The 21,595-nt window shown below is 42.2% G+C and overlaps 1 protein-coding gene across 1 annotated transcript in view; it reads left to right on the top strand.

Moving 5' to 3' along the window:
- Positions 1-867: 867 nt before the first annotated feature.
- LOC110521239 (ras-specific guanine nucleotide-releasing factor 1-like) overlaps positions 868-21,595 on the top strand; it is a 32,798-nt gene continuing 12,070 nt past the window's right edge. The window contains exons 1-16 of the mRNA XM_021598687.3: positions 868-1,525; positions 6,562-6,668; positions 9,059-9,206; positions 10,093-10,188; positions 10,294-10,547; positions 10,959-11,038; positions 11,191-11,384; positions 12,563-12,672; positions 12,840-12,958; positions 13,467-13,627; positions 16,606-16,669; positions 16,915-17,057; positions 17,187-17,269; positions 17,397-17,645; positions 18,738-19,108; positions 19,323-19,445. Of these exons, the coding sequence (XP_021454362.1) occupies positions 1,250-1,525; positions 6,562-6,668; positions 9,059-9,206; positions 10,093-10,188; positions 10,294-10,547; positions 10,959-11,038; positions 11,191-11,384; positions 12,563-12,672; positions 12,840-12,958; positions 13,467-13,627; positions 16,606-16,669; positions 16,915-17,057; positions 17,187-17,269; positions 17,397-17,645; positions 18,738-19,108; positions 19,323-19,445 (2,578 nt within the window). The 5' untranslated portion in view covers positions 868-1,249. The remainder of the gene's footprint in view (positions 1,526-6,561; positions 6,669-9,058; positions 9,207-10,092; positions 10,189-10,293; positions 10,548-10,958; positions 11,039-11,190; positions 11,385-12,562; positions 12,673-12,839; positions 12,959-13,466; positions 13,628-16,605; positions 16,670-16,914; positions 17,058-17,186; positions 17,270-17,396; positions 17,646-18,737; positions 19,109-19,322; positions 19,446-21,595) is intronic.

The following is a 21,595-nucleotide window of genomic DNA, read 5'->3' as shown; positions in this document are numbered from 1 at the left end:
CTAAATATACAATTTTTAAATATACATTTGTTGAAACAATTGAGGAAACACAGTTGGATGTTATTTGAAAAATACTGCTGCTTACTGTCCTGTGATGATGGCCGCTCTGAAAACATTTCACTCTTCATCCCAGATCGAGGAGCAATATGGGACAGCGTTCTCCAACCATCTGCTTTCTGTCACTGGACCCTAATTTACTGCAGCCAAATCTTTGTTAGGTAGGCTGAGAGTGCAATAGTACTGACAGCAACAAAGCACCATGTTTTATTGCAAGGAAACAGAAGGCACTGACAATTGCTCAGGTGGGTCCACTTGAATAGGTTGCCAAACATGGGCTAAAGCAATTCAAGATGTATGTCCAATCGACATAATCATTAACCAAATATATTACATGAATATATTGGCAAGGAAAAGTCGTTATTGATGTGTCAGTGAATAATACTGAGCTTTACAGTTGAGTGTTCAAGACTGCCAACTGTTCTGAGATTATTTTATTTAAACGTTTGAAAGGTCTATGGTATTCTGTGAATCACATGGATTTAGGACCCTTATAAAGCCACTTGTCCAATGTACTATAGTCTGTAATGAGCTTTCACTATATTACTGCCCCCTTTTGAAATGTATGCTTTTCATTCTCAGAGTGACAAGGAGTTACCATTCCACCTCATGAAATAAAAAAAGAAGTAGCAATTCGCCAATAAGACAACTTCCATGTTTGTTTAATGAGAGTAATCAAGTGTAATGTTTAATTCGAAACACCTGAGAAATAAGCATGAAAAAAAACAGCTCATGCAATGTCTTCACTTTACTTGTTTTTAATTCGTTGTCCAAGGTTCTGAAATGTGCTCTCCCAAGGACCCGTCACGTGACTTCCCTGCCTGCCTCGCTCAGCACCGAGCTCACTGGTTTCTGGAGATTTCACGTGAGAATACGACAAACCACGTCGCGCACACTGTAATTCTCTTCCTTTGCCAGTCGCGGTTTAAATTGACAGTCGGTCTGTTTCTTTTTTCTTTTTGTGGAGGAATGTGATAATCGAAGCCCTAACAAGCTCGTCAACGAATTTAGGATGATACATCCGTGTTCTTCGTTTTGTTTCTCTCTTTTTTCCTTCATGCCAACACGGTAAATGCAGGGGGTAGAGCGGACTGCTTGTCCGCAATCAGAAAGTCCACGTCTGTCTGGGGACCGAGTTTAAGAAGATGTAAGGATCAAGTAGCTTTTTTTCAACCAGAGTCTCTTTATCAAAATGCAGAAGGGAATACGATTTAATGATGGGCATGTCACGTACCTGGGTCTTTTGGCAAAGAAGGATGGTACGAGGCGAGGTTGCTTGAGCAAAAAGAGCTCAGACAACACTAAATGGCACACAAAGTGGTTCGCTTTATTACAAAATATGCTGTTTTATTTTGAGAGCGAGTCCAGCTCTCGACCCGCGGGATTATACCTGTTGGAGGGATGTGTGTGTGACAGAGCGCCGTCACCGAAACCCTCACAATCATCCAAGGAGTGTTTAGAAAAGCAGGTAGGAATAACACACATTCAAGTTCATAACATTGTTTAATTTGCCTTTTGGGGGGGAAACGACTGTAACTAATTTACAGGTTCATTGAATAAACATGAGTGATGCACCAATTACCGATGTACAGATATCCTCATTGTGAGGTTGAAAACAGGTGATCATGTGAATCAGACGGTTCAATGTTATCAGTGCATGTAACGGATCTTTTTTTTAAAGAGTAGTCTAGCCTACTTGAAGTATTGCCATGATTTATGTTTTTTTTCCTATTCCTCTTTATCCACAGCAATTATTAACATTCCAATCCAGCGGAATTATAACCTACTGTAGGCCTATATCAGATTAAATTCAGAGCCGTTTGCTCAGTGTGCGTGTGTTATGTAATCTGTGCATCGGATTAATGATTCCATTATCAACACCAAATTGAATACCGAGCTACCTCGCGATTTTGCTGCATTGTGCCTTCATCGGGTTTGTTTATTTGAGACAACAATACAATAGCAACTAATTGGAAATTATGGATTTATAGAAATGTATAAATCCCTTCATCTAAATTGCCTACATAGTCTAAAGGCCTATGTGTTTTTAAATGTGGTTGATCTGGACATATTATTGTGCAACCAACGTAATGTTATCTCACTGATATACAGTCAAGTTTGGTGATACTGTTTTTTTTTTCAGGAAAATTGCGCTAAAGAAAAAAGGTATAGCATCTCAGAGTCGCCATCTTGTGGAACATGGACGTAATACCACTGTTTGACGTATTGATTTAACTCTCCCAGACTCGCACTGATATTAATAGCATCCTACCTTGGCAACTGCGTCTGCAGCAAATAGTGTTTAATAACAAGGCCTATTTCAAGCGAGCATTGGGGTCATCATCACTAGTGTTTTTATGTTTTGAGACATTGCATTTTGCTCTCAAAGAAATGGGTGGAGTTATTCCTTGGGATCAGTGAATGGTAGGATGAGGTTGTTCAGATCTGGAAGAAAAAAATAAAACGTAATCATTTGTCTTGATTGGCTACCCACTGTAAGCCTATTAATAATATACAGTAAGCCAGGGTCTGTAATATTTCCAGTACTTTCAACTAATGAAACATACCCATTGATGTGGAAGAATATGATTTATAATGCTGGAGTAAAACTGTAGAAGTAGACACCATAAGATACTACGTTCTTACTTCAAATAAGATGGTTAATTGATATCCTTCATTTTCTTATATGGCTCAACTTGTTTCACATTTCTTACAGAAAAACAGTAATGAAAAATAGAATACAAAATGGTGTTGTAATCCTGGTGTTCTCTATTACCGATATAGGATAGTTAGAACTATTGTGCACATGAAAGAAGATGTAATGATTGTGGAATATTTTGTGTGTAGGATCATTGGATTGAGGCTATATCTGTGAGTGGTTCTGTTTGTGTCTGTTTTGTTCAGTCTGCAGTCCCTATCCATGACTCTATAGGGCTGCAGTCCAAAGAGAGTCCAGGCCTTTCCTGTGAACAGCTGTCCCTGTGCTGACAAAGCAGTATGTGGCATAGTGGCTAATATTTTGCTCTCCCAGTCCCCTCAAAGGAGAATGAAAACTCCTCATATCACAAACGTGCAAATTGTTACAGAGGAATTTGTCAGGAATTTCCTTGTTTTGATCCATCCTGTTCATCGTGATTATCTGATGGCTATCTAAAACAGAGATTTTGATGTTGTTTTGATAGTGTCTGTAGAGTCTGTATTTGAAGGATTGATCCATTCCCACCTGTCTCGCTTCATAGCTGCCAGAGTCAACAAGCTCTGTTCACAACTTAATCTGTGTTACATAGTTCAGATTGTATTTGTCACACCCAATTGCATCCTACTACCTTCTCCAAGCCAACATACATTACTGCTTATAGCAGTTATTTATTAGAAAACAAAAACACCACCACACTGTCACATATACTACATGTGAGTGAGTGTTCATTGGTCAGTCCGTGTTCATTTGGTAAAATATGAGAAATATATTATAAATTATATGTAATTATTTAATATACAGATGCCTAATCTTCATTAGATCACTCTTTTGTTGCTGAGAATTATTTTAAACTTGTAGTGTATTCAATGTTTAAAAAGGCTTCTTTTGTAATTTCCACTTTAAAATGTCAGAATTGATTTGCCCTAACGAAAAATGTATCAACCCCTACACAAAATGTAAATGAATTATAATCCACATAATAATTCACATTTCCTATTGCTGCAGGTATATTTTCCTGCTGTAGCAAACTGGCTCAAATTAAGTTATGGGATCTGTAGAAGAATGAGCTGTATTTTTATGTCTTATGAGTATAAGAGACCATTCAACTTGTTTGCACACCAGCAAGTTTATCCTGAATGATAGGATATAGGATGGCACAGAGACAATCAACAGTCTAAATCTGTGACAACCCTAGGATTTAGAGAAGTAGACTTTAATGATAATCTTCAATAGTCATGTTATGCCGGTTTGTAATGAACATTATCTATACTATTCATACAAACTGTATCATATTTATATCACTCCCATTTCTGCCCTCACACATTGGCAGATTTACATGAAATTTTACTGAAGTGAACTGCAATGATGCAGGTCGTTGTGAAGTTTGACAGCTTTAGTGGCCACCATATTGATGAGAGCGCAGAAAGACAGAGGTGCCAGTGCTTTCTAAAGAGAGCATTAATGCCCAAGGACGTCTTGCCTTTCTCATATTGCATCAAAATCAGGTGTTTAAATGACCTTTTAACTGTCACTACAGTTCTGGATTGAGCATTTATTCCCACATGTATGTATCCCCAAAAGCCATTATCTAAAGAATGCTAATGTATTTGAGCCCAAGGTTCCTATGGCAACCTTATTTGCATCTAAAATAATGATGTGTGGAAGGGCTCGGGGACTGCAGAGAGTGTGTCGTCGCGACTCCCTTCCCCTATTAATACAACCAATCTGTGCTAAATTTGTTCCTTGCAGTATCTCGTAGGGGTCAGGGCCCATTTATAGAAAAACACAGTCACTCCTCTTTGGAGAACAGCAATATTTTCTAGCATTCCGCAGCCAGTGATGACTTTGAGGTAGCTGAATGAGTGGATGACACTCAAAGCCAGACAGAATATTGGGACTTTTTATTGCTATGAGCAAAAAGATGTAGTAGATTGCCTCTATACAGTATATTTTACCACTTCAGTTCTCCAACATTGTGCATCATTATATGGCAGGATAATATGTGACTTGCTAATGCTATGCTAATTCACACGAAGCATAGATGGGAGGAAAATGATTGACGCTGCATGGTTGCTCTTGTGGACAGGTGGGATATTGTTTTATTACAAAGGCCTCTGCTCTGGCTTTTTTGTTATTCTGTTAGGGGAATGGGTTGCAGGTACAGGCATGTAGCAGATGTTGGTTTAGGCTGTATCACAACATTGACTCACTTACTGGTGACTTAAACCTGTTTATTCCTTCCTTGGGGAGCATAGGTCATCCACAATTTTCCACCAGCAGGCACAACATTCCATTATCACAACATTGATTTTCCAGCTGCATGAGAAACATGTTATTCATTACTCACATCTCCAAAACAAACAATTGTTCAGTTCAGATCATCAGGTGTTCAGCTTTGATTGTATATGTTAAGAAACCATTGAAAGTGTGTGAGTGGTATGACTCAGCCATAAACATAAAGCGCGAAGCAGGCTATGTGTTAAACAAGCCACTCTCCCTGCTCTTAAAGAGAGGATGAAGGAAAACTACAACAACAACAAGCATGCATCCCTGACACAAATAGATTCTCTTTGAAGGGAGGATGAATACCTAATGAATGTGAAGATGGAAAAGCATTCAGCCATGAATAGTGATGAGGTGCAGGTTGATGGGCACCTGTTGGACATCTGCAGGCCAAAGATAAGGCTTGGCTTTCACTCAACATGGTTGCTGCCAAAGTACACACAAGGAGTCATGTTTTTAACCTTGAGCGTGATTCCAATGTGTGAGATGTGATAATGTAGGCGTTCTTTTCACAAGCAGCACTGGTCTTTTTTCCATCTAGCTATTTTGTTGTGTGTTTTGGTGTGGTCAGAACATATTGTTTTACAAGAAAATTGTAAGTGCAATTATATTCTTCTTTGAATAAGGATTATTCATCATATGTTAAGGGAGTGTTAAATGTACAACAAATGTGTAGAAATGGACTATATGCACAAAACAGTAGTCTGGCATGGTCTGAAATTAACTTTTGTTCCATCAGCTAATGTGATTGTGATGGATGGTGGATGGTCTATGACCTATGACATCTATGAGGTGACTGTGATGGATAGTGGATGGTCTATGATCGTGACTGTGATGGTTTGTACACAGACCTAGTGATGCTGGGGAATTCAGCGCAGAGAAGACCTGCTTAGTTAAAATGGAGTGAGACAAGAAGCGCTAAGAGCCTATCCATTCGCACAGAGTGGAGTTGCTAGGTAACAGGTAGCACACAGTTATGTAATTGGCAATGCCTCCAGCTTACATGTCTTATGGCTTTTCCTCCTGGGAACCAGAGCCATCCCAGGCAGCCAGGCAGTCAGGGGGAGGCTTCCTACTAAAAACCCCATCGATTGAGCTGGTGGGTGAGGATGTGGGTTTCCCTTTCCCACCCCCCTCTGTGCTGTTTACTCCCCTAATGTCAACAGTGAGAAAGGATAGATACAAGCTTAGATTGTGAGAGGGTTCATGGTTCCAATGATGTGTGTCTGCAGCACACAGTTTTTTAAGGGCCAAAAATAGTCTTCCTATTTTTCTGGTAAAATATACATTTAGTGTAATTGTTTTTGTGGTGTAGCGCCTACTATACTGTGCATTGTCTGACCTTTTCATTGCATTTTGTGGTTATAACGTGTTATCTCATCTAGATTCCTATGGAATAATACAAATACCTTTTCTCATACAATGTATTAAAAAATAAAGAATACAAAGGCCTCCTTACCCATGCAATCTAGTAATCTGTTTACGAGCTAATTAAACCTGTGCTTTGTTTTGGTGTGTTTTAGTACTACTTCACCGTAAATTTCACCCATGAAAACCAGAAAGCCCTGGAGTTGCGTACAGAGGATGTAAAGGACTGCGATGAATGGGTGGCTGCAATAACACATGCCAGGTACCAGGCCTCTACTACTTCCGCTCTACCCAGTCAACAACTGCGTCAACACACACATGGGCTATTATTGATGCTTGCTGTATGGCTGGGTTTAGTCTCTTACTGTAGATATGACATGATGTACGGTTCGAAACTCAACTCTGTTGAGGTGTGACAGAAGTGTCATGCAGCATTAAGGCAAGCTTTTTGACATACAGTTCTGGGGACAAATCGTAAAGACAATCTGATAGGGGCATTGATAAGGTCTGTGCAAAGGCCCCCTGTTTGGCTTTTTTGTCTCCTGAGGTAATAGTATGTATGTAGCTCATGTTAAAACGTATTGCTCACATTTTGTTATTAAACTCTTGGCTGTGAATTAGTATTGAATGATTTCAGTTGAATGAAACAGGCTGACTGGCGGTGTAGTTTGCTGTATAATAATCATTGTGAAATAAGCAGTGGCGTTGTAATGATTGGTGGTCTATTGTGACTGTGGATTTGAGAGTTAGAATACTAGAGTAAACAAGGTGCAATTTCGAAATGTGGTTGTACATCACCATTTTTTTGCTTGTTATGTCATGTTTCCATTAACTTGCCCAGTGATTTTTTTTGTTTTGTTTTAGTTTTTTGTTCTCGTAGAAAATAGATTTGAAAATTGCCTGCTACAGTGCATTTCCATTTAACAATCTTGCGTCGATAAAAACATCTGGACGTGATGGCATACAACAACAAAAAAACTACTTGTTCTCAAAACTTACAGTGTCTAATAGAAATTAATTGGTTCAAGTGTTTCCATTACCCATTTAGACAAATTGCACATTAATAAATTGCAGACAGCCTGCATGCACTCCCACCTATCTCTTTCATGTTTCAGGTAGCCCGCAAAAGTCAGCATGGATAGAATGCAAGAATATTTGTCGTATTCTAATTATTGTCATGTGCCAATGTATCGCCACGGACCGTGCCATGGTGAATCTTGCACTCCTGTAGATCAGAAATAATTCTATGGTGAAACTTGCATCCAACCAACCAGAAAAGCAAGGCGAAGCAATTCAGCCATTCTTAAAAGTCAGGACAGGATCCTGCAAAGAAACATCATTTTTATAGTTGAACATTTTATTTAGCAGGCAGTAGGCATTTGTGTGCGGTGGAGCTTCATACTGTAGGTACGTGTTGACATCACATGCCCCATGTACCTTTGTCAGGTATGCGTAAGTGGCTGCAAGGAAGTCAGGCGCAGGAGAGCAGGTATTTGGTAGCACACAGAGCCTTTTATTCAGGCGAACCAAAAGCACAAGGCACAATGAACACGAAATACAAAACGGTATACATAACCCAGCGCATCCAGACTAACGTGAGCATACATCAAAACAGATAAACAATACCACACAAAGACATGGGGGAAACAGAGGGTTAAATACACAACACATAATGAGGGACAATGAGAACCAGGTGTGTGGAAAAACGAGACAAAACAAATGGAAAATGAAAAATGGAGCGGCGATGGCTAGAAGGCCGGTGACGTCGACCACCGAACACCACCCGAACAAGGAGAGGCATCGACTTCGGCCGAAGACATGACAACCTTAAAACATTTTCGGCAAACATAATTTATTCGAAAACCAGTTTCCATCATCATTTGTCACAATAAATAAAGTTAGACAAAAGAAAAATCCAACCCTGTCTAACAGATAAAAATGGATTCTCTATCTACCATTTCCATTATACACGTTGCAATGATTTTTTTTGCGACATTGCTTTTGTTGAATAAACCTGGGTCAACGAAAACCTGCCTACTGATAGTCACTCGATTAGCCCATGTCAGCTAACATTATTTATATAAAAAATGTGTCTATCTGCCAGCTATCTAAACCTGTAGTAATCGCGGTTGTATTAACGACCCGGCCCCCATTGATTTTGTTAGTCACTCACTCAGATATAATATTAAAAACTGCAAACATTTCTCCACCCTTGCCAAAATGTGTAGAATTGCAGAAAATATGCTATAAAACTGAGGAAAGCTAAATGGAGGGGATACGCAGAACCGCAAGCTACTATGGCCCCTTTTCTGTGGCCCCTACCCCCATAAAAGTTGCCCATTCCTGTTCTAAACCAAATGGGCCTGCTGTATTTTGTTTTCTTATCTGCCGAGACAATCTACTGTAGTTACACTTCACTGAACACAAAGGATATTAATATTTCATAGCACTCCATTATGTGAATGTGCATAGACCTACACACCTGAGAGGGCTGTATGGGTACAGGTGTGTCTGTGGGGCAGGGGTGGATTGGTGGATGTATACAGTCTGCATGTGGGGGAGCATATAGAGTCTTGAGTGTGTCTGGAGCTTTTGAAATATGTCTGTGGTGAGTTGCTGCAGTGTGTGTGAGTGTGTGTTTCCTGTCCACAGTTACAGGAACCTGGCCACAGAGCATGAGACGCTCATGCAGAAGTATCTCCATCTACTCCAGATCGTGGAGACAGAGAAAACGGTTGCTAAGCAACTTCGACAACAGATAGAGGACGGGGAAATAGAGATTGAACGGCTAAAATCAGAGGTAATATTCATAATGATTATTTCTGCCTCGGTGGGGCATTGTTATGTTTTTGCCATACTGAACAGGAAATGGATTGGAGCTTGTGTGGGATCTAGGGCAACTACAGTACAGTTAAATGTCTCTCAGGAGCACCGCTCAAGATTTCTAGGATTTTGTCATCTGAGTGAACTGAAATGGATAAGGGCTGTGCTAGTTGTTTCTTTATGTCTGTCTTATTTGATCATTAGAGAGAGAGAGAGAGAGAGAGATTGGGAGAGGAGAAATGGGAGCGCCACTCTGTCACAAAGAGATGTGTGCAGACCCACTGGGCTCCACTTTGCATCTCCACTCATAAATAATCCCTCCAATAAAACTATGCTCCCTGCTGTATTCTTCAGATCAAATAGTCATTTTACTTTAATGTGCAAATGTGGGGCTTGAAATGAAATGGTGTGTTGAATATGCATGAACAGGGCTTTATTATACACGGTGCACCCCCCCCACCATCCCACCCACCCCCCACCCCACCGTCACAAACATAATAATAAACTATATCAGTCTATACAAAGTAAATGGGGACACTTACCTTCAGACAGTTCTGAGTAGCTCCCAGCTCTTTTGTGCAACACATTTATGGCTTTTCAATGTACAGCAGCACATTATCGCACAGTACATCTGCATTTCTAACCAATGGAAATGAGTGCTGATGTAGAGATATCAGCCAGGTGAATAGAGTTAGTATATCCACCACCACTACCACATGTCAGAGCTGGCAGCTCTGATAGCCTCTAATCTCATTTGACACAGTCACTTTGTTAATACGCTGGCAAGTGAGGAGGAAACTTGGAGAGCAGGTTGTGAGTGATGATGACTGGTCTATCCTGTCTGTGGATGTTCTCTTTGGCAGCTTTCCGGGCTGCACAAAGACAACGGGAAGATCCAGTCAAGTCCAACAGCCGAACCCAGCGAAGATGATGACTCTGAACTCAAGAAAATCAAAAAAGTACATATTTTACACAAAATATTTTTGATTCTATTTTCTGTATATTTGCCAAAGTTGGGGGAAAATACTCACCTTCCATTCCCCACAATTCCCGTGGTCCACTAGGTGCAAAGTTTCCTGCGAGGCTGGATGTGCAGGAGGAAGTGGAAGACCATCATCCAGGACTACATCCGGTCTCCCCATGCAGAGAGCATGAGGAAGAGGAACCAGGTGGTGTTCAGCATGCTGGACTCTGAGGCTGAGTACGTCCAGCAGCTCCACATCCTGGTCAACAACTTCCTTCGACCCCTCCGTATGGCCGCCAGCTCCAAGAAACCACCCATCACCCACGACGACGTCAGCAGCATCTTCCTCAACAGGTGTGCAGCTGTAGATGATCACACCAAGCAAATTACTCACACTGCTGTCTCTCACCTCTCTCAGGGAGACAGTGATGTGACTGTCTCAATGCTGTAGGACTTTATGTTCATGCTTGACAACTATGGTCGATAATGAGAACATAAAGACAGTGAGATGTGATGGCAATATACTATGTCAAAGCCTCATTCTAAGATGTTTATTTATTTTATTTATTTAACCTTAAGAACAGATTATTATTTGCAATGATGACCTGTCAAGAGACAAGTGCAGCGATATAACATTTAAACACACTTGCACGTACAGGCATATTTGCTGTTTGCATGTTTGAATCCTTTTTACAGAACTATGGCGAGTGTATATTTTTCTCAGAATGGATACTTAGAGTCCTGTTGATTTACCCTTTTCTTTAGTGAGACCATCATGTTTCTGCATCAAATATTCTACCAAGGGTTGAAAGCAAGAATAGCAAGCTGGCCAACATTAGTTTTGGGTAAGTAGACTAAACTCCTTTTTTGGGGATCACTCAAATGGATGGATGAATATGATAATACTATGATAATAATATGCCCCAATTGTTCTCAATATCATCTGTCAATCTCTCATTCAGTGTCTCAATCTCTCATTGGTCCTCTCTTTCCACAGCGGACCTGTTTGATATTCTACTGCCCATGCTAAACATCTACCAGGAGTTTGTGAGGAACCACCAGTACAGTCTGCAGATTCTGGCCCACTGTAAGCAGAACCGAGACTTTGACAAGCTGCTGAAGCAGTATGAGGCCAAGCCCGACTGTGAGGAGAGGACTCTGGAGACCTTCCTCACCTACCCCATGTTCCAGGTGGGCATACAGTACTGTTCACTCTACTGTCTTCTCATTGACTGTCCAGACCCTGTCTCTCACCTGAAACAGCTCTCTCTGTCCAGACCCTGTCTCTCACCTGAAACAGCTCTCTCTGTTCAGACCCTGTCTCTCACCTGAAACAGCTCTCTCTGTTCAGACCCTGTCTCTCACCTGAAACAGCTCTCTCTGTCCAGACCCTGTCTCTCACCTGAAACAGCTCTCTCTGTTCAGACCCTGTCTCTCACCTGAAACAGCTGTCTCTGTCCAGACCCTGTCCCTCACCTGAAACAGCTCTCTCTGTTCAGACCCTGTCCCTCACCTGAAACAGCTCTCTCTGTTCAGACCCTGTCTCTCACCTGAAACAGCTCTCTCTGTTCAGACCCTGTCTCTCACCTGAAACAGCTCTCTCTGTTCAGACCCTGTCTCTCACCTGAAACAGCTATCTCTGTCCAGACCCTGTCTCTCACCTGAAACAGCTCTCTCTGTCCAGACCCTGTCTCTCACCTGAAACAGCTCTCTCTGTCCAGACCCTGTCTCTCACCTGAAACAGCTCTCTCTGTCCAGACCCTGTCTCTCACCTGAAACAGCTCTCTCTGTCCAGACCCTGTCTCTCACCTGAAACAGCTCTCTCTGTTCAGACCCTGTCTCTCACCTGAAACAGCTCTCTCTGTCCAGACCCTGTCTCTCACCTGAAACAGCTCTCTCTGTCCAGACCCTGTCTCTCACCTGAAACAGCTCTCTCTGTTCAGACCCTGTCTCTCACCTGAAACAGCTCTCTCTGTCCAGACCCTGTATCTCACCTGAAACAGCTCTCTCTGTTCAGACAAAGTCTCCACCACTGATCACTAACAACACAGCAGCCATTTGTCTCACATGCCTTTGCTCAGAATATCCCTGTTATGTTTTTCATAACCACATAAACCGGTTGTTTGTGAAGTACAGGTTTTCATAATGGCTCTTTTCTGGCAAGGCATGCAGTTTCAGTGCAGTCTGCTCCACTGGGGTCTACTTTGGGCTCTGCTGTGTTGGTAATAAATTTCTGCTGATGACTGTGGATGTGCATAGAGCTCCCCACTGATCTGCTGCTACGAGTTTGTGTGTGTGTGTGTTTGCACGCAATCTTGTATGCAAGTGTGTGTGACTCACCTGCCCCTATTCATTCCCTGTCATTCCAGATTCCCCGCTACATTCTTACACTCCATGAGCTCCTGGCCCACACACCACATGAGCATGTGGAGAGGACGAGTCTGGACTATGCCAAGTCAAAGCTGGAGGAGCTGTCCAGGTATACCTGCCTTACCACCTTATTGCACCAAGCAGCACACAGGACACCTCAGTTAATCAACGCTTTCCTAAGTTGTTAAACACAAACGCAGTATGATAATTGCTTATTGTACAGAATGTATACACACTGACAAAGTAAATACAATGACATTCCAAATCTGAACCTAGAATCATGCATGATGAGGTGAGCGAGACAGAGAACATCAGGAAGAACCTGGCCATTGAGCGCATGATCGTAGAAGGCTGCGAGATCCTCCTTGACACCAGCCAGACATTCGTCAGACAAGGTAAGCCCTTAGAGAAGATCCACAAAGAAACCCCAGATCCCACATAAGGACACTATCATAGAGATGGATTTTCTGCCTCTCAACTGTTTGACTGCCAGCCCCTTTGTGTTCTCACAACTTCAAACATCCATAGCCCTACCTGAGCCTCCATAAGGGAAAGACTTAACCAGAGGGTTGGGCCATATAATCCTGTCTGTCTCTGAAGAACAGCATGTACTGAGAGTGGGCCGAATCTTTCATTTCCAAGGGTAATTAGACTGTTAGGAGGCAATACGACGATGAGTCAGGGTTTGTAAATGTCATACATCCCCAACAGTCTTTGATGGACGTTTAAAGAAGAAGAGGCAAAACATATAGAGAAATGGTTTAACCCTATAGTATGTATATATCCCCCCAGTCAGTGAACAGGTGAGGGGAGGCCTCTCCCAGTCTTGCAGTACAGTTGATTTGTGGTCCTCTCGTCACTGACAGGGCCCCTTGCTGTCTCTCTCCCTCTCCTGCCATACAGGCTCTCTCATCCAGGTGCCAATGAGTGAGAAGGGCAAGATCACCCGTGGGCGACTGGGCTCTCTGTCTCTGAAGAAGGAGGGGGAGAGGCAGTGCTTCCTCTTCTCTAAGCATGTCATTATCTGCACCAGGGGCTCTGGAGGAAAACTGCACCTCACCAAGGTGGGTGTGCCCTGGGCTGCTGAGCCTGCTATACAATCTCTCAAGATGCATCATTGACCAAACTCCCAGAGCTTAATGTAAAATCAAATAACATTCAGGGGATACAATACACAGATAAGGCTTTAGTTAATACACAGCAAATTGGCCGTACTTTTTCAGTGTAACATTTTTAGTGTTTATTCAGGTGTTAAATTAACACTCATGATGTGTAAAAGAACCCCAGTGTTGGTGTTAATAACCAGTGTTAAACCAAAAACATTATATTTCCCAGAATTCTCTAGTGCTGGTTGGTTTTTAGAATCGTTTGTTTCAATGTCTATGTTTTTGCATGTACATTGATTAATTAATTATTAATTATTATTATTCTACTAATCTATAAATAACATACACTACCGTTCAAAAGTTTGGGGTCACTTAGAAATGTCCTTGTTTTTGATAGAAAAGCGCATTTTTTGTCCATTAAAATAACATCAAATTTATCAGAAATACAGTGTAGACATTGTTAATGTTGTAAATGACTTTTGTAGCTGGAAATTGTAGATTTCTTATGGAATATCTACATAGGCGTACAGAGGCCCATTATCAGCAACCATCACTCCTGTTTTCCAATGGCACGTTGTGTTAGCTAATCCAAGTTTATCATTTTAACATTAGTCCAAGTTCATCAAAATGATGAACTTGGACTGGCAGCTACATTAAACAGTACCCGCAAAACACCAGTCTCAACGTCAACAGTGAAGAGGCAACTCCGGGATGCTGGCCTTCTTGGCAGAGTTCCTCTGTCCAGTGTCTGTGTTCTTTTGCCCATCTGTATCTTTGCTTTTTATTGGCCAGTCTGAGATATGGCTTTTTCTTTGCAACTCGCCTCTCAGCATCCCGAAGTCGCCTCTTCACTGTTGTCGTTGAGACTGGGGTTTTGTGAGTACAATTTAATGATGCTGCCAGTTGAGGACTTGTAAGGTGTCTGTTTCTCAAACTAGACACTCAAATGTACTTTTTTATCTTGTTCAGTTGTGCACCGGGGCCTCCCACTCCTCTTTCTATTCTGGTTAGAGTCACTTGCGCTGTTCTGTGAAGGGAGTAGTACACAGCATTGTATGAGATCTTCAGTTTCTTGGCAATGTCTCGCATGGAATAGCCTTCATTTCTCCGAACACCAATAGACTGATGAGTTTCAGAAGAAAGTTATTTGTTTCTGGACATTTTGAACCCACAAATGCTGATGCTCCAGATGCTCAGATAGTCTAAAGAAGGCCAGTTTTATTGCTTCTTTAATCAGAACGAGAGTTTTCAGCTGTGCTAACATAATTGCAAAAGGGTTTTCTTATGATCAATTAGCCTTTTAAAGTGGTAAACTTGGATTAGCTAACACAACGTGCCATTGGAACACAGGAGTGATGGTTGCTGATAATGGGCCTCTGTACGCCTATGTAGATATTCCATTAAGTTGATCAGCTGTTTCCAGCTACAATAGTCATTTACAACATTAACAATGTCTACACTATATTTCTGATCAATTTGATGTTATTTTAATGGACAAAAAATGTGATATTCTTTCAAAAGCAAGGACATTTCTAAGTGACCCTAAACCTTTGAACGCTAGTGTACATTTTTCTATACTCTTCCAATCTGATATGTGGACTTATTGCACCCATTACTGAAATGGTTGTCAAGTTAAGTTGGTTCATATGTTAGTCTTCCCAACCTTGCAGTCATTCATTCAAAATGTTAGATATACCCACTTTGGCTAGATTCCAATAGGAATTGCACATCACTTTGCAAGCTATCATAATGTGACTTTCAGGCCTGAAAACCTTGAGTTTCAGGCCACTGTATTAGGTTAAAACTAGGCCCTCAAAAGAAGGCCTTATTAATGAATTAATTATTTTACTGCACTGGGCTAATTCGGGTCACACAGAGTGTTTCTTGGTAGTCTTAAACAAATCTACTTTGTAACAAAAGTATACACCTTAGAGAAGATCCACAAAGGAACCCCAGATCCCACATAAGGACACTATCATAGAGATGGATTTTCTGCCTCTCAGACCCTGTCTACTTACCCAAAAGTATAACATGTCAGATATAGAGTTCAAATGTGTACATTGTAAGTTTTTATCCCAATATTACACTTTATATACAGTGGGGCAAAAAAGTATTTAGTCGGCCACCAATTGTGCAAGTTCTCCCACTTAAAAAGATGAGAGAGGCCTGTAATGTTCGTCATAGGTACACTTCCACTATGACAGACACAATTAGAAAAAAAATCCTGAAAATCACATTGTAGGATTTTTTATGAATTTATTTGCAAATTATGGTGGAAAAAAGTATTTGGTCAATAACAAAAGTATTTTTTTCTCATTTTGCCTGTCATAGTTGAAGTTTACCTATGATGAAAATTACAGGCCTCTCTCATCTTTTTAAGTGGGAGAACTTGCACAATTGGTGGCTGACTAAATACTTTTTTGCCCCACTGTACAGCACAGAAGACTGAAATAAAATGTAAAAAAAAACGTTTGATATAGAAACACCGGATTTCTGGTTGGTTTTTGTAAATGTTTATTAATTATGAAATGATGACAAATAATAATACAATTCCACCCATGAGGCCACAAAAAAAAAATATTTTACCTTTATTTAACTAGGCAAGTCAGTTAAGAACAAATTCTTATTTTCAATGACAGCCTAGGAATTGTGGTTTAACTGCCTTGTTCAGAGGCAAAATGACAGATATTACTTTGTCAGCTCAGGGATGTGATCTTGCAAGCTTTTGGGTTACTAGTGCAACACTCTAACCACTAGGCTACCACCCCAGTTTTGGTCATTTGACTGTATCTGATTTCATCTGTTTATTGACCTACATGTGTTGAAAGTTGTTGAGCTACATAATAATGTCAGTGATATTGTTATTGATTATTCAGTAGTGGAGGGGATTCATAGAATGTGGTTGTGAGTGTGCTAATGCATATTGTTGTTCTCAGAATGGCGTGGTCTCTCTTATTGACTGCACTCTTCTGGAAGACCCCGAGGGGACAGATGATGAGTGTAAGCACCACAATGTTTCAATCCTACCTCACTGAAATATGGAGCATATATACAGTGCTGTATAATGTATGATTCCTGTATGCACAGTGTAAGATATGGTACAAGATGTAGTGTCACAATTTGATTGATACTATAGACTCCCTGCAAGGTTCATCTCTTCTTACAATAAGTACAATAAACCTCTCATTTATGCCATAGTAATGACCCATTTCTCCTATTCACCTCTGTTTTTGTTTTGCCCAAAGCCAAACCAGACAAGGGTGTACAGGACATGGAGCATCTGGACTTTAAGATCGTGGTGGAGCCTAAAGAAGGCCAGTCGTTTACAGTGATCCTGGTGGCCTCCTCGCGGCAGGAGAAATCTGCATGGACCAGTGACATCAGCCAGGCATGTCTGTTCTGCTCTGCATGCATTGCATCTGTCTCTCTCCAGCAGGGATACACGGGTGTCTGTCTGCAGAGTGGCTGTACTCACACCTTTCCTCTCCCTCATGCCTTCTCTTCTTCTCTCTTACAGTGCATAGACAACATCCGCTGCAATGGGCTTATGATGAACGCATTTGAGGAGAACTCTAAAGTCACCGTGCCACAGATGATCAAGTGAGCCCCGTTCACAATCACAGCAAAACAGTCAATGAGATTTTCATGCAACAGGCAGATCTGTGTGATGTCTTTATTTGTGTGTTCTAGTGTTTTCATATGTGTTTGTGTGTTTTTCTGTGAGCAGGTCCGACGCCAGCCTGTACTGTGACGACGTGGACATCCGTTTCAGTAAGATGATGAACTCGTGTAAGGTGTTGCAGATCCGCTATGCCAGCGTGGAGAGACTCCTGGAGAGGCTGACAGACCTGCGCTTCCTCTCCATTGACTTTCTCAACACCTTCCTGCACTCCTACCGCGTGTTCACCAGCGCCAACGTGGTGCTGGACAAACTCATCACCATCTACAAGAAACCCATCAGTGCCATCCCAGCCCGGTAAGGCCATAAAGGAGCTGCTAGTGCTTTAGCCTTGACTTTGACAAACACAGTCAGCAAAATGTCTAGATCTATCTCATGCGTAGTGCTTTAGCTGTTTAAAGAAGATACATTGTCAGTGTTTTTGCATTGCAATGTCCCCGACACAGTAAAGAGGGCTGTAGTTAGGGCTGATGACGATAACATCCCCTGACAGGCCCAGCAGCCTCTGGCCTCCTCTGGCTGCCTCTATCTCTTTTAGCCCACCACTGATTCCCTCACAGCTCTACTTCCACAGCCCACAGTATTAGGTATTTTTAACCACGTCCTGTGTCTATGTGTCTATGTGTGTGTGTGTGCGTTTATGTTTGGATGTGGGTGGGTGGGTGGGTGGGTGCGTGCGTGTGTGTGCGTGTGTGTGTGAGGGTGAGGTGAGGTGAGGTCATGTCTGTGTGTGTCAGTGTGGTGTGTTCTGTGTGAGAAGGCAGTAATTGGGCCCAGACTCTTCTCCTGCTTGCCTAAGAGCGTCTCAGCGGGGCTCTGTCGCTGTCACCTTAGCAACCGGTCTCTCTGCTGCAGGACCCCACCCTCCCCTGGTCTGCAGAGGATCTATAGTATGAAATATTTATGGTCCGTGTTGTCGGCCAGAGCAGAGCAGACCCCTTCTCCGGCCTAGGATAGTGAGCCCAGCTCCAAGGCTCTTATCAGGGGGAGCTCCCTCCCCATGCCCACACCCTGCAGCATGTTCTCCTGTGGAGCCTGTCATGTCTCTGTGAGCCACCGCCACTCTGATGCTTGTGTCAGCAGCATGGCTGCTCGCTCGCGGTGTCACTTGCTGTGCTATTTATGGGAACTCATGAGGTCTAGAGGAGGGTGGCAGTGAGTGGGAGAGGTCTTCTGCAACATTGTATCAGATTTTTTTACTTTTATTGCAGAAATACCATGTTGCCTTGTGTTGTCGCTGTTGACAATGTATTGATTTCTATATTTAACACAGAAAGACGTGTATAATTCAGATGTCTTAGTTATTTGCAACACACTGAAGTGCTGAAGTACATAGCTACAATACATTCTTCTGACTAGAATAAAATGTGTTGTTTTTTCCTGATGCAGATCCCTGGAGTTGTTCTTCGCCAGCAGTCAGAACAATAAACTCCTATATGGGGAGCCACCCAAATCCCCCAGGGCCAGCCGTAAGTTCTCTTCCCCCCCTCCTCTGGCCATCACCAAGACATCGTCCCCCAACCGCCGGCGTAAACTCTCCCTCAACATCCCCATCATCACTGGGGGAAAGGCTCTGGACCTGGCCGCCCTCAGCTGCTCCTCCAATGGCTATGCAAGCATGTACTCCTCCATGTCCCCCTTCAGCAAGACCACCCTGGACATCAACAAGTTATATGTCACCAGTCCCATCACCAGCAAGATCCCTGCTGAGGGAGAGGGCAAGACGGACAAGGCAGAGGAGACCACTGTGTCTAAACAAGGTAAGCCAGCTAATCTGCACTGTGGAGATGGGGGGATTTATGTCCTTATTGATGCTTCTAAAGAGGAATGTTGGGCTATTTATTTGAATATAGAATGAGGGTTCAGAATTGTAATCATGACAGGTGTCTAGAATGTGGTATTTGCTGACCTGTTTTGAATCATGACAGGTGTCTAGATTGTGGTATTTGCTGACCTGTTTTGCGCTTGGTGTAGATATTTCAGTTCCGGAGGAAAGTGACATTGACCAAAGCCAGAGCGATGATGCAGACCCAGAAACGTCTCCTATCAAGTCGCCAACCACTCCTCAAAAAAACGTGAAGTGCAAAAACTCCTCAGGTACATTGTGTCCCAGACAGCACAGTGGTGTTGTTATCACTCATGCCATGATACCAGAGCACCTGAATCACATGCTGGCAAGCTATCTGCATCCTCCTCTCAGCCAAAATACCATATGTGTGACCGACCGGCTCTAATCGATCTTATGTAGGAAAATTTGAAATTGCCTTTTTTATATTGGATAAAAGTAGAGACTCAGAGTTACAAAATGGTATATCACACACTACAGGAACAATGGAAAAGTAATTTTGTTTTGAAAGTTGGTAAACTTGTAAGCTCAGTTTTGAGAAAATTACCTTTTAATGTTTTGGTACTACTATTGGAGAGCCCTCTTTGTCTACACCCATTCAGCATTGTTCACACCCTCTTAAGCTTTAGCCCCACCCATCTCTTTAAGGGTTGATCCGAATGTACTAACAGCAGTCAAGCACCCAAGCTAACTTGCTAGCTACTTCCAGACATCTAAGTGAGAGAAAACAGCTCACGGAACATTACTCGCCCAAGCAGACCTGGTTAGGCTGTTATGTTTTCGAGAGCATTGGTGACTGCAACTGTCTTGTCAGATTGTCCGTTCCTAAATTCAGAGCGTTTCGCATTCAGAGCGCATACCTGACGCTCTGGCTGATCCGAACGTTCTGACCTCACAACGGCAGTCAAGCACCGAGCTAACTGGCTAACATTGGCTAGCTTGTTAGCTACTTCCAGACACATAATGAAAGAACACCCCACTCTGACCATTTTACTCGCCCTAGCAGTACTGGTTACCCAGCCATCACAGTGGATCTGGGCCAGCTCCGGCTGAGAGTCAGACTCGGCCGAATCATGTGGCCCTAGTCTGAGCCGCCTTCAGCAGTATTACTTATGGCTAGGATGCAGGGATTGTGCTTGGGCCGATTCCTGTATGAGTTATCTGGCCCAAATATATTACTTGGGGCTCGGGCGGATTCCGGTGTTAGTTATCTGGCCCAAATGTATCACTTGGGCTCGGGTCGATTGGGGCTACTCTCTGGCAGATGATTACCCATGCTGCTTTATATAATTAACATATTCCAACTAGGCTCATAATTGAACCATTTTATTCGTATTTACAAATGGCATACAAGTTTGTTATTAAGGCACGTGAAAGTTCACATGTTCAAGAAGACGTTTCTGCCCAAAAACGCATTTTGATAAAAAAACAAAAGAAAACGTTCAAACGGCTCTCCTGTCAAGTACTGACCCGCAACATACGCTTAGTTTCCTGAAACGGGTCACATTTATCAATGACTCAAACGGCTCTCCTGTCAAGTACTGACCCGCAACATACGCTTAGTTTCCTGAAACGGGTCACATTTATCAATGACTCAAACGGCTCTCCTGTCAAGTACTGACCCGCAACATACGCTTAGTTTCCTGTTTCCTCTGTTAAACAGAGTCAGTGATACGAAATCAAAACATACAGTTTTAAGGGGTTGTTACTTTTATTTATTTATTTATTTATTTTACCTTTATTTAAGTTGAGAGCAAGTTCCCATTTACAACTACAAGGCTCCCATTTACAAGTTCCCATTTACAACTACAAGGCTCCCATTTACAAGTTCCCATTTACAACAGCGACCTGGCCAAGATAAAGCAAAGCAGTGCGACACAAACAACAACACAGAGTTACACATGGATTAAACAAACGTACAGTCAATAACACAATAGAAAAGTCTATATACAGTGTGCGCAAATGAGGTAAGATTAGGGAGGTAAGGCAATAAATAGGCTGTAGTGGCGAACTAATTACAATTTAGCAATTAAACACTGGAGTGATAGATGTGCAGAAGATGAATGTGCGAGTAGAGATACTGGGGTGCAAAGGAGCAAAAATAATAATAACAATATGGGGATGAGGTAGTTGGATGGGCTATTTGCAGATTGGCTATGTACATGTGCAATGATCTGTAAGCTGCTCTGACAGCTGATGCGTAAAGTTAGTGAGGGAGATTTGAGTCTCCAGCATCAGTGATTTTTGCAATTCGTTCCAGTCATTGGCAGCAGGGAATTGGAAGGAAACGCAGCCAAAGGAGGAATTAGGTTTGGGGGTGACCAGTGAAATATACCTGTTGCTAAGGTGAACAGTGAGCTGAGATAAGGCGGGGCTTTAACTAACAAAGACTTACAGATGA

This window comes from Oncorhynchus mykiss, chromosome 1 (assembly GCF_057628025.1).
Source record: "Oncorhynchus mykiss isolate SJ-2025 chromosome 1, ASM5762802v1, whole genome shotgun sequence".
Classification (NCBI taxonomy): domain Eukaryota; kingdom Metazoa; phylum Chordata; class Actinopteri; order Salmoniformes; family Salmonidae; genus Oncorhynchus; species Oncorhynchus mykiss.
Note: the sequence above shows the minus strand (reverse complement) of the source record. Positions and strands in the feature narration are given on the sequence as shown.